This window comes from Xyrauchen texanus, chromosome 40 (assembly GCF_025860055.1).
Source record: "Xyrauchen texanus isolate HMW12.3.18 chromosome 40, RBS_HiC_50CHRs, whole genome shotgun sequence".
Lineage (NCBI taxonomy): Eukaryota > Metazoa > Chordata > Actinopteri > Cypriniformes > Catostomidae > Xyrauchen > Xyrauchen texanus.
This window is the reverse complement of record NC_068315.1, coordinates 32243375-32256966: the sequence shown is the minus strand read 5'-3', so window position 1 is coordinate 32256966 and position 13592 is coordinate 32243375. Positions and strand designations below refer to the sequence as shown.

General features: G+C 36.1%; 1 protein-coding gene across 4 annotated transcripts in view; it reads right to left on the bottom strand.

Moving 5' to 3' along the window:
- Positions 1–1399: 1399 nt before the first annotated feature.
- mpp2b (MAGUK p55 scaffold protein 2b) overlaps positions 1400–13592 on the bottom strand; it is a 119322-nt gene continuing 107129 nt past the window's right edge. For 3 of the 4 annotated variants that reach the window (XM_052112436.1, XM_052112437.1, XM_052112434.1), the window contains 5 exons: positions 13167–13235; positions 7097–7258; positions 4624–4826; positions 2420–2548; positions 1400–2088 (listed from right to left, as the gene is read on the bottom strand). In XM_052112436.1, coding sequence (XP_051968396.1) covers positions 1912–2088; positions 2420–2548; positions 4624–4826; positions 7097–7258; positions 13167–13235 — 740 coding nt within the window. In that variant the 3' untranslated portion in view covers positions 1400–1911. The remainder of the gene's footprint in view (positions 2089–2419; positions 2549–4623; positions 4827–7096; positions 7259–13166; positions 13236–13592) is intronic. The other variant, XM_052112435.1, reaches the window with a different exon arrangement.

The window sequence follows — 13592 nt, the reverse complement described above, 5'->3', positions numbered from 1 at the left end:
TCGCCTCAATTAATTATGGTAATATTCTAATGTTAATCATTTCTTTATATTGGTTACCAAAATATATCTATGTCTCATAGCCATACTGAACAATATCTCAAAAAATATTCTGAACTATATTAACATGCTGCTTTCTTTTATCAGACAATATTTGTTTGCAAATGAACTAGCCATCTAGCACCTTGTTGTTAGAATGCTCTTAAACAAACACAAATGGTTTTGTATATTAATTAATAGTGTGAAATTGAAATAGGTAAACGGCTACCTCATTATGTGAAATATGAGCAGATTTATTGATTAATGTGTCATAATGCTGCATATAAGTGTTTCTTGAAATGTACAGATGAAAATGTTTTCACATAATGTGTGTTTAAGTATTGTATGATTGGTAAGAGAGGGTCAGCTAAATGTAATGCATCCTTTTCAAATGTACAGCTACTTTTCAATAAAATATTTAATATTCTCTAGAAAATGTGAATTGGCTTGGGAAATTGTACATGCTGAAATGTAATTCTATAAACACTGAATATGAAGTTTTGTGAAAGTACAAAAAGTGATGAATATAAAAATCACTATAAATCTGCACTTTCACTTTCACTTCCACATGCAGGAGTGGAAGCGACTTTCACTTTCACATTAAGCCACCTACTGGTTGGGGATGGTCACAGGTTGATAATGATCTATTTATCACCCAAACCTATCATATGCTGCCTTTATAGATTTTTGAACCTTCAGAGTTCTGGCCACCATTCACTTGTACTGAATGAACCAACAGATATTCTTCTAAAAATCTTAATTTGTGTTCTGCAGATGAAAGAATGTCATACATATCTGGGATGGCATGAGGATGAGTAAATGATAAGAGAATTACAATTTTTGGGTGAAATATCCCTTTAAAGGACTGAGAGATGGCTCCTCCTCTCATTTGAAAAATCATGGTGAAATGGCACTGTGCTTCTGTATGCCCTCGATGACATGGGCAAAAGGGGCGGAGCATCAAACACCATCTGTAAATAGAATGTTGTGTTTCTACCAGGAGTGACGATCTCTGAAGCCTTGTAGGAGTTCCCATAGCGCATGCTACTGATGCAGCGACTCGTTCCCTCCTTTCAGGCAACCAAGGTTACAACCTTTTCGAGGTTCACTGAATACTGGGTGTTACAGAGGCGTACATTATATCACTGCTTAACAATCTCAGAGATCATAGTAGGTCTGCCTTGAAAGTTTGATATTTTTTCGTAAAATTTTTTTTTTTATGGATAATATGAAGAATTTTACTTCCTGAACCCACTCTCATTTTTGTAATGTAATGTAATTGTATTTATTCATTTTATTGGTATATGGAAAAAAAACAGTATGTATTGTATGTTGCATGACATAGTGTTCAGTTGTTTGGCAATGTGAATTGCACCCATAAATGGTCAACAAGATCTCATGAATTTCACATGAATTATTTCTTTACATATTGCTTTTAAACCAATCAGAACATAACAAGTATATGTCACAACCAAGACACAGCATACTCTTTGATTCTGCATTTAATACATCAAAACTTAACAATCCCGATAAATCACAACATAATCATTGCATTGATACATCCAAAATGATTCAGAATATCTTCGTTAACTATGGGTGCTAAAATGTATTCTACAGTATTTACTGACCACATTATCTATACAAATATACAGCCCTACTCTCACAGCAATAACAAACAAACAGCACTGTACAGAACCCCTTGAAAACGAATACAGATATACACATCAGGTTCTCTTCTTTATAAAATAATAAAGTACTTTCTATTCTCATGTTTTTTTTTGCAAAAATCTAAACAACGGGGAAGTTCACATAGATTACAACAGTTAACTAGACTCCTAGCCACTGTGAGAATAGCAGAAATGGACTGATCTGCTCTCAGAAGACCCAGCTGACAGGAACCCACTGGTGGTCTGTGTTGAGTCTGTCTAGCGCCCTTCTGAGGCTGCGGTACGCTCCGTCCAGATTATCATTCACAATGCTGAGGTCAAAATAGTGACCGTACGCTCTCTGGATCCTTTCACTCTCATCCACTGTACGCTTGAGTTCTGAGTCCTACAGAGACAGAGACAAAAGAGGAAGACTTTTCAGGGATATCAGATCAGAAATAAAACATCTTCTTAATCAGAATTTTTGTCTGACTTTCCATTTGAAAATATCTAAATATACAAAAAAAAATACTTTTAATTTAATAAAGCAAAATTGTGTATGTTGATGTGTTAATGTGACTTGTTTTCAGATAACATATCTTGAAATAAATTATTTTTAAACTGGCAAATAGTTTTTTCATGTTTTAAGCATAAACCTCTCTAAATGTTGTTTGAGTTTTGGTTAAATGGTTAAAAAAAAACAACAACTAACAATTCACAGATTAATAAATAATTACCGTCAGTTGTTTAGTCACAACACCAGCCTCAATGGCAGATCTGTTCATATCTTTCAGAACCTCAAAGTTTGGGGCTTCAATGAACACCACATATGGAAGAAATTCTGCAGTCCGCAGAACTTTCAGCGCCTGTAAGAGAACAAAACACGTTAACTGTATAAACCAGGGACTAAAAATGAAATGTTTTTCTTTTCAGTTCGTTCTGAGCCAAAACTATATTTTTTGGTTCCGGTTCAGAAGTTCCGACATCTCCTTTCCAAAAGGTTACCGGTTAGAACAAAATAAAAGAACGGTTAATAACATTCTTTTTAAAATGACACTAGTCAGGGTGTGTGAAATACCAATTGCAGTGTCTCCAGATCTCGCAAGAGCAACAGGTTCTGGAAAAACAAGGCCTAAATAAGACACTTCCCTCACCAAAATAATTTTAAAAATGTCCGGTGTGGTGGATATATCAGCATAGAAATCATAACAAACATACAGTTAATTAACAGTTAAGTATAATTTTATTTACAGATCTACTTCTGAGTTAAAACCCGGCAACATCAAATCTGTATTAATGCATCATATCTAACAATAATTCAGTGAAGACTAGGAAACAACTGCGAAATATACTTTTTTCCTCTAATAATGTTTTCCTTGTATCTGTATAAGCTGTGCATGAATATGTAGTAATTAAACATAGTTGTTAAAAAGGTTTTCATTCACAGAATGCAACATTTATAACAGGCGATTAGGCAAAGAAATGTTGGATGCAGCGGTTTCCTTCAGGATCAAAGCACATGTTTAATTTTTTGGAGCAACATGAAGTGGTGTAGTTTCAAAAGGTTATTGTTATAAACCCTTTGGCCTTTGGTTTCATGGAAAAATTCTCTGAACTAAATTAACTGGTTACAAACGGTTTATTTTCACCAGCATTTGAAAATAAAGTTTTCATTCTGGAACAATTGAAAATCACTTTGTTTCGGTTTTCAGTTACTCTCTGCTAAGAATTTAGTTTATTTTAGTTTTCGTTCCTTGAAACTTTTTAGTCCCTGGTAAGAAAATACAAGTAAATGTGCTTCTGTGGATCTCTATTGCTTAAAAATGAATTTAAAACAACATAGAGTACAAGAAACTCCAAAGTTCACCATTATCAGTCACACATTGAGCTACTAACATCGGAGTGAAACATTTTATCATTAAAGATACAAATATTTCAGATAAAACTCAACTTTAGCTTTATGGACAGAATCTGTAACACTGTTGATTACCATGCAAAATAATACTAATTCAATGGAAGTCTATGGGACATGTGTCCCGGAGAGTTTAAAATCAGTAACATGAATGGGATTTTTTTAAATACACTATATACATTTTTTCATACAAAAATGTATGTTATTTGTACTGTGAAGTCGACTAGATCATTCTTTTATTGTGGGACAACTCTAGGCCGCAACACTTCTTGTTATGCATTACCAACAGAATTCCTGTGGGTGGAATTTGCTCCATGTTAAAAATGTTTTACAGATTCAGTCATGACAACTCTCTGAATAAATTTAAGGTGTTATAATAGATAATTTGGTAGGTTTGGTGTTATATTACACTAGCCTCATGCTAACATGTTTAATGTTTCAGTCTTATGGCTATACTTTTGAAATGTTGTGGTAATTGTATAATTTTAACATTTATTTATAGAAGGGGGTTGGATGAAGGGGGTTTTGCCATACAAGTTAGAACCGCTGTTGCTGATTGTAACCCCTAAAAGTGTTTCCAAGCTACACCCACCAAACTTGGTACAGACCTTCTGACTGTTCTGACTTAGTTTGCTGTAAAATCTTCTCTAATGGATCAGATTTTAAGTGTTCCTGTATCTGACCTTCAAAGTGGTTAAAAATCCCATAGATTTATATTGATGCATCTATCCGTCTGTATGTCTTTTGCAGATCCAAAAAAAAAAAAAATATCTGTCATTTTCTTTTGGACCTGCACAACCTTCGAAATATAAGCTTTTAAAATGATTATTAACTTTCAGACAATGCTTTGTCAAGCCAGCACCAAAGTTTTACATGGCAAACTTTATTTGTCTAGTTATTTTTGCAATTCCTTGTGGTGATGTTTTTAACGCAGATATTAAACCTTTTAGTTTAATTTAGCCTGAAATATTCCTTTAATGTGTCATAACAGTCATTATAAATATGATCTTGTGAAATGTGATCAGTCACCTGAGGATTGACATCCAGAATGCAGATCTTGCCGGAGTCCACAACCTCATGAATGGAGTCGATCTTAGTGCCGTACAGGTTTCCATCGTATTCACCGTGCTCTAGAAAACGACCACTTTTAATGTCTGCTTCCATCTCACTGCGAGACATAAACAGATACATCTGCCCCTCCTTTTCATCCACCTTAGGCTTACGTGATGTGTCTGTCCACAAAAACATACGCAGGTTAACATTAGTCTTGCGTATAATCATATTCATGAATTTAAATACAGTGTTTTTATTAATATAGCACCACAGAGCCACAGTTACACCTTTCAGGGAAATCAACTTACAAACGGCTTACAGTTTACTCGGATTACTAAACTGGGATAGGAGAAAGTATTTGTACATTGAATAAATTACACACTTCCCCATATTTTTGACAAAAAAAAATATTTTAATTTCTTATTTACAATTTTTTTTTTATTACACTTATTTACATCTAAATGTGATGTAAGAAATATGCATACACTGATCTGAAACCAATTTAAATATTCAATTATATTATTCATTATAGTTTTTTTACAACTGGTTCACGTGCCTTTCTCAATACTGACCCATTTACAAACATTTAACACAGTTATTTCTCTTCCAAAATTCACGAATAACATTGAAACACTTCATACATGTCCAGAGGTGATTGTAGGGACTCTGGCCCTAGGCAAAAAAAAAAATAATAAAAAAATTGGGCCCTTCAGGTGTCTGGATCACAGTGATGCTGTACAGTCCCGGCAGGGTGTGTAAAATACAGTGGTCTGCAGTATCCTTTTGATTGAGCAAATTGCATTCAGCAGCGATTTTGTGGGCACCTTTGTGCCATTGCCTGATCTGAGTAATTTATTTAGCAAATCGTGTGCTAAACCAGCACAGAGAGTGCGTACAAAAAATTGTCTTTTACTGGGAGCAAATCATTCAGTGAATCTGCTCCGAATGACATTCCAATCTTTTCTAAAGAAATTTGAAGTAAAAATGAGAATCCATTAAATTGTCTTTAAATGCATTAATGGACATGTTTTGCTAAAGCCTTGCAATGACAAAAACAAGAGAGCTCACTTTAATGTGCATGTGTGTCACATGTTTATGTCCATAACTATCACTTTGAATTTGATCACTCCTAATATAAATGAGTTATCATAAAACAGTGGTGAAATATCAAAGCTGGAGATTACACTTTTCAAATGATGTAGCTATATTATATCACGATTAAATAAGAATTGCATGGAGAATAATGTGCAGTGAATGTAAACAACAGCCTATCGCAACTTGTGTGGCCGTTGGCAATATTTTGTGAGAAGGGATAATTCAGTAAAAATGACAGATTCTGAACCAGTCAGCACTGTCATGTTTCTTCTTTTCCTCCTCTTCCTTTTTTCCTCTTCTGACTCCCAGGTTGGTACGTCGGACGTCGTCTTCATGATGGCTGCCTCCCGCTCTTACTTAAATTTGATCGTAGCTAAAGGGATGAGGGCCTCCTAGGTTGGTTTTTGAAAATGTCATTCTAGTCTAGTACAGGATGTGCAGGATGCACTGCAGTGCATGTTACATGAACAAATCACAAATTATACTCTCTAATGATTCAATATGCATGCATGTATGGTTGGATACAGCTCTCAATTGTCTTGCACCTCACATATGCACTCTTCTATCTCTTCCTTGTCCTCCCTGTCTACCTGGGTCATGTCTAGAAGGTAATCACCTGGTTACCTAAAGTCTTGTGAGAGCCACTTACAATGTTCACACACAACAAGTTTATAGTGTTTAATTGGATTCCTGCAGAAACTCTACACCAATCCCTACCTGTAAACCTATCCCTTACCTTAACCTCACCACTAAATCTACAGTAAACCTAAACCTGACCTTAGTAACAGCGAAAGAGTCTCTTGTGAGATTACCTGCTATTTCAGCCATGTTTGCATAAGGCAAACATTACAATGTTGTGCCCCTTTGTATAGATGGAAACAACACTGATAAAGCAAAACAGCGGTGTAGGTCATCAGCTAAAAGAGAAATCAGCTTTGTTAGGTTTTGCTAATTGTTTTGCATTTTAATTTTTTTATATCTTGGGTATTCTTTAATATGAAATTATGGTAGAAATAAAACATATTGCTGTCTATTTCAGTTTATTTTCCTGTTTGCACATACATAAATGTAACAATTTTGAAAACAGTAATAGTGTGCAAAATGAGCTGTGGGTACACAGAGTTTTTTTAATAGTAGATCTTGAGTTAGAAAATATTTCATTCATTTTGAATGTTTAAATCCATTCATTAAATGCATTTTGTGCATTAAGATGATCCACAGTTCAGCCAACGGACAATGATGATCTGTTGATAGTATGAAGAGTTTTGAAAATGTATACTAGGTATTGAGAAAAGCATGCAACCAGTTGTAAAAAACTGTAACAACAACAACAACGACAAAAATGTGCACTGACAGGGAGTGGTGGTTCCATAGCGATGTGGGTCAGACACCAAAAGTTTATTCTTCAAGCTGCGGCGGCCCACACCCTGAGCTCCAATCAGAACCAGCGTCTTCCTGCGAAACGGAGGCACCTTTGCCACTTCCTCATAGATCCTCAACTCATGACGATCAAACTCTGGTGTGGTGAAAAGATCTCATCATATCTGATTTAGTCATTATCCATATTTGATTTATTCATCAGTTCCATTTCAGTTTAAGTTAAATTAGCCTTTTGAGTATACATCTTCAAACACATTTAAGTTTATGCCTCTTGAACACCTTTCCTAAAATGGAACTGAATGCAAACTTGACACATTAACACAATTGTAGCAAGGAACAAAATCAGTACACACAAACTCAAGATACATTCACACTAACGAGATACAGTGGTAAAGCGAGTGGAAGTCATTAATTTTCAATAAGAGTTGATGATATCTGCTGACACAAGCGACATCGACGTTTAGCAACACAATGTGTGCATGTCCAGCAACTCTTAAAGTTCTTAAAATATTAACTTTATGCAAATGAGCAGCAATGTGATGCAGCAACTATCAATGGAAGTGCAGACATTGGAGTTGAGTGCAGGCAAGACGAAGTTACTGTGAGCGATTTCACTGTTCTACTGTATATTATTTGTCTCTGTCCACATACAGGAATATTATTAAAATATTATGCATGGAAAACCATGTCAAAAATTGTCTGCATTCCAAGTGACTCGTTGTTAAAGGGACAGTTCACCCAAAAATTAAAATTCTCTTGTCATTTACACTCCCACATGAAATCACAGGTGTATATGACTTTCTTTCTTCACCAGAATACATTTGAAGAAATGTTTAAATATATCTGAGCTCAGTAGTTCCTTAAAATGCAAGTCGATGGTGATCAGACATTTAAAGCTCCAAATAGAAGAGACAGTCAGCATTCACCATCCATACGGCTCCAGCAGTTAAATTAATGTCTTATAAAATGAAACAATCGCTTTTGGTGTGAAAAAGGTGATTAAATATTAAAGTACTTATACTGTAAATCAATGCTTCCATGTGAGACCCATGAGAACTGCTGCACGTGCGTCACAGCCAGAAGAGCAGCGGTGTTTACAACTGAGTAGGAGGAACACTGTTAAGAAGCTTTGTTGGTTTTGGTTTAGATCTGTTTTTATCTGTTTCTTTACTCACAATTGTGCATTTGTGTGCTTATCCTGTATGTCTCAACTGAGCGGAGAACGTGAGATATGTCCCTAACATGCCAATGCGAATAAGTCACATGAAAGAACGCATGATCTCCACCCTCTCGTGAAGCTTACTGGAAGCATTGGATTATAGTCAAAAAGTACTTAAATATTTATCTTTTTCACACCAAAAGCGATCGTATTGCTTTAGAAGACATTAATTTAACAACTGGAGTCATATGGATGATGCTTATGCTGATTATCTGTGATTTTTGGAGCATTAAATGTCAGATCCACTTGCATCCACTTGCATTTTAATGACCTACTGAGCTGAGATTTTTGTTTTCTTCAAATGTGTTCTGGTGAAGAAAGAAAGTCATACACACCTAGTATGATGGTGAGTAAATAATGAGAGAATTTTCATTGTTGGGTGAACCGTCCCTTTAATCATTCATCTTGTTCATAATATGATGCATTTTATATAGATGAAGCTACTGTTCACAAACAAACGCTCAGATCTGGCACTTCTGGGTTCTTTTGGCACCCCAGAAAATAACTGCTATCAATGGGCGCTTTGCTCATATTGAGCTGAAAATGCACCAAAATTGCTGTTTGTAGGGTTAAAACACCCAATCTCAGGATTTGACATAAATTATGATACAGTGCATCCAGAAAGTATTCACAGTGCTTCACTTTTTCCACAGTTTGTTATGTTACATCCTTATTCCAAAATGGATTAAATTCATTATTTTCCTAAAAATTCTACAAACAATACCCCATAATGACAACGTGAAAGAAGTTTATTTGAAAGTTTTGCAAATTTATTACAAATTAAAAATTAAAAAAAATCACATGTACATAAGTATTCACAGCCTTTGTCATGACACTCAAAATTGAGCTCAGGTGCATCCTGTTTCCACTGATCATCCTTGAGAAGATTCTACAATTTGATAGGAGTCCACCTGTGGTAAATTCAGTTGATCGGACACACAAGCAGATAATAATTCAAATAATGAATTTAATCCATTTTGGATTTTCCTCATAACAAAATGTGGAAAAAGTGAAGCGCTGTGAATACTTTCCTGATGCACTGTATTTCACGAATCACAGTCATTGTTATGGTGTCTGTTTTAATAAGACCCATTTGCCCTGCAGCTGCTGTTTTTAGATATGAAATCATTAGTGGTAGTTCTGTCAGGAAGACTTGTAATAGAATTATGATATTCATTCAATTCAGGCATCTCATCCAATCACAATCCAGCTTCTGCTTTGTAAGCTCTGCAGCTCTTTCATCACTTGTTATGTCACCGTTTGTTTTAACCAGAGACTATTTAGCAAAGATGGGCCACTTCTAATAAAATGAAGGGGAGAAATTGGAACGGCCAACAGATGTAGAAAAGGAAGTCCCGCCTTACAGGTAAAACAGCCAATCACCATTTAGATAGACATCGCCTGTCAATAAACTTGAGAGCATCCACACGCATTAGCTAGACACGCATTAGCTTGTTTTTTTTGCGTGATCTGACCCAAAGAAGCACAATTTATGAAACCAGTGTTGTCAGCCTTTACTGCTGATTTGAAATACACTCACCTAAAGGATTATTAGGAACACCTGTTAAATTTCTCATTAATGCAATTATCTAATCAACCAATCACATGGCAGTTGCTTCAATGCATTTAGGGGTGTGGTCCTGGTCAAGACAATCTCCTGAACTCCAAACTGAATGTCAGAATGGGAAAGAAAGGTGATTTAAGCAATTTTGAGCGTGGCATGGTTGTTGGTGCCAGACGGGCCAGTCTGAGTATTTCACAATCTGCTCAGTTACTGGGATTTTCACGCACAACCATTTCTAGGGTTTACAAAGAATGGTGTGAAAAGGAAAAACATCCAGTATGCGGCAGTCCTGTGGGCGTAAATGCCTTGTTGATGCTAGAGGTCAGAGGAGAATGGGCCGACTGATTCAAGCTGATAGAAGAGCAACTTTGCCTGAAATAACCACTCGTTACAACCGAGGTATGCAGCAAAGCATTTGTGAAGCCACAACATGCACAACCTTGAGGCGGATGGGCTACAACAGCAGAAGACCCCACCGGGTACCACTCATCTCCACTACAAATAGGAAAAAGAGGCTACAATTTGCAAGAGCTCACCAAAATCGGACAGTTGAAGACTGGAAAAATGTTGCCTGGTCTGATGAGTCTCGATTTCTGTTGAGACATTCAGATGGTAGAGTCAGAATTTGGCGTAAACAGAATGAGAACATGGATCCATCATGCCTTGTTACCACTGTGCAGGCTGGTGGTGGTGGTGTAATGGTGTGGGGGATGTTTTCTTGGCACACTTTAGGCCCCTTAGTGCCAATTGGGCATCGTTTAAATGCCACGGCCTACCTGAGCATTGTTTCTGACCATGTCCATCCCTTTATGTCCACCATGTACCCATCCTCTGATGGCTACTTCCAGCAGGATAATGCACCATGTCACAAAGCTCGAATCATTTCAAATTGGTTTCTTGAACATGACAATGAGTTCACTGTACTAAAATGGCCCCCACAGTCACCAGATCTCAACCCAATAGAGCATCTTTGGGATGTGGTGGAACGGGAGCTTCGTGCCCTGGATGTGCATCCCACAAATCTCCATCAACTGCAAGATGCTATCCTATCAATATGGGCCAACATTTCTAAAGAATGTTTTACAGCACCTTGTTGAATCAATGCCACGTAGAATTAAGGCAGTTCTGAAGGCGAAAGGGGGTCAACCACAGTATTAGTGTGGTGTTCCTAATAATCCTTTAGGTGAGTGTATGTTCCCCATTCAAGTAGATAGGAGCTGTACTTGTATGTCTCTTGTTTACATAGAAAAATATTTGCCCAGCCTGCCCGAGAGTGTGCCAATAATGGCTGCCGAGAGGACTGACTTGTTTTGAAAGGGATTTTGTACCCCCACCACCCCATCATCACCAGTTTAGGACCTGCTGTAGGGTTAACTTCTTCTCCCCTGCCGACGCGTCTTCCGACAGGATCTGACAGTTCGAGCGCTGAACCATAGGATGCTGCTTACCCCAAAGGGAACTCTAAATTCATGATTAATTATTATTTATTATCAGTCTTTTCGTAGAAAGGAAAATAAACTTTTCATGAAGGAATCACACAAATTCTGACTACAAACATCTGTTTTTAATTTCCAAATTGTAACCGTTGTAACAGATTTGAGTGAAAAATTTGATCTAACGATGATCTTATATGAACAAGAACACCATGGATGATCTAAAGGGACAAACTGGACTCTGCCTCCACCACCACAGCATGTACGGTACTGGCTGTTTGTGAAAGGATATGTGAATACAAATAATGCACTACATTTAAAATATGACTGCTTTTTTCCAAATATTATTTACTGTATCTGGACCAATAATTTAAGCCGAAAGATGCAAATTGCACTGTGTCTGATGGCAGTTTTCATTTTTAAGTGCCACATTTCTCAGGCTTTAGAAGTGTGTTAAAAGTGAAGATGTGTATTCAACCTGTTACATGTCTGACATAATCATACAGGCCAATTGAATCTAGTAAAAATATATATTTGGGTATTTCTCAGAATAGAAGCAGAAATGGGCTGCTGGAATTTTGGGTGTCGTCATTACCACCACGACCCATAATCACTGTGAAGACTGTGTGAAAAAAGACTAGCCTCATGGATGACTAGCAAGTCTAGCTGGATAGCTACATGAAAGTACAGTAAATTAAATAGAAAAAAGTAAAAAGTCATAAAAATATTTAAAGTTAATATAAACATATAAAAATATAATTTGTTTTGTGATGACATGTAATAGGTGTAAATGCCTATCACTAAGGATAAAGAGTACATTTTCTTACCTTTCTGAACATCAAAACACCAGTCTTCTTTCTTGATAGACATGTGCTCCACTAGGACCTCAAGTTACCATGGCTACCAAGTAAACTTAATGTTGAAAAAAAATTATTTCAGTGCTTTATATAGAGTGTGTTGGTAATGACGGATACATTAAGGGATAGGAATAAATGAAAGGAAATAAAGAAAAACTTAAAATTTGCTAATAATATGTGAGCTTAAACAATGTTGAATTTAAATACACTAGAAATGGCAAAAATTGGTAGGAAATATTTCATTGAAATATGCCATTATATTTGAAATTTCAGGGTAGGGGACAGTACCAAAACATGCATTTTCTGCCATAAAACACAAATCAAATGTACTAAAATAATTATCTTGAGACACAATAAAAAAAAAAGTCTAGATCATTCTTTGTCTAAACTGACTATGGACATTTAAAATAAATGTGTGAAATGTGTTTTTCCTAAAAAAACTTCCCAGGGACAGAAATATGCCTGTAATCTGAGAATCACCCATTTATTCACTGTAAACCATATATATACATATATATATATATATATATATATATATATATATATATATATATATATATATATTGTAATAACTTTTATTAACATTATTATACTATATAATGCTCAAAAGATTATTAAAACTACAGCCCCACTGCTCAGAAAAACACAGATGCCCTGTAACCTGCTGTGTGAAGCCATTGTAAAAATAGAAAGACATTTTATTTTATCGGCAATACCTTTAATTTGTAATCAGATTATCAAAAGCTATGGCCAGTTGTGCAACCCACCAATAACATTAGAGCAACCAGCAGTAGAAACGCCAATTAGCGGCCAACGGTAAATCGACCTATCGACCTTTAGCGATTACATTTCTGTCAGTGTACTCGGGACTTTATAGAACTGAATTCACAGCCACAACAAAAATCCACAACAACAGAAAACATGAGTACATGCACAACAGTTAATGGACAGATCAAGCAGTTAGTGTTTACCAGCATTCTTGGTGGTCAAGTACATCATCTTCTTCTTCTTTTTACCCCCCATCCCTGCACACAGAGGCCCTGCGGACATCAGCACACAGCCTGATAGTATACACACACCCACTATGACTCCTGTCTCCTGTAGGAGCTTACACATTATAGCCCATTTAACCTCATTTAAACAAGGTGGTAATCTGTGAGTTGATTAATTTAAGCAATAATGCAATTAAGCTTATCTATAGTGTAGTAAGATATTTTTCCATCAACACAATAATTTACCAGGCTCATTATGCCCTTTTCTTCCCCCAGGGGGCGATACTCACACTAAGTTCTGTGATGACATCATTCAGTTAGCAGACAATTTAAAAGCATGCTTCTTTGGTGCACTACTGTAAAAGATTTAAGTAAACATCTAAGGAAAAATATGAATGACTCTAT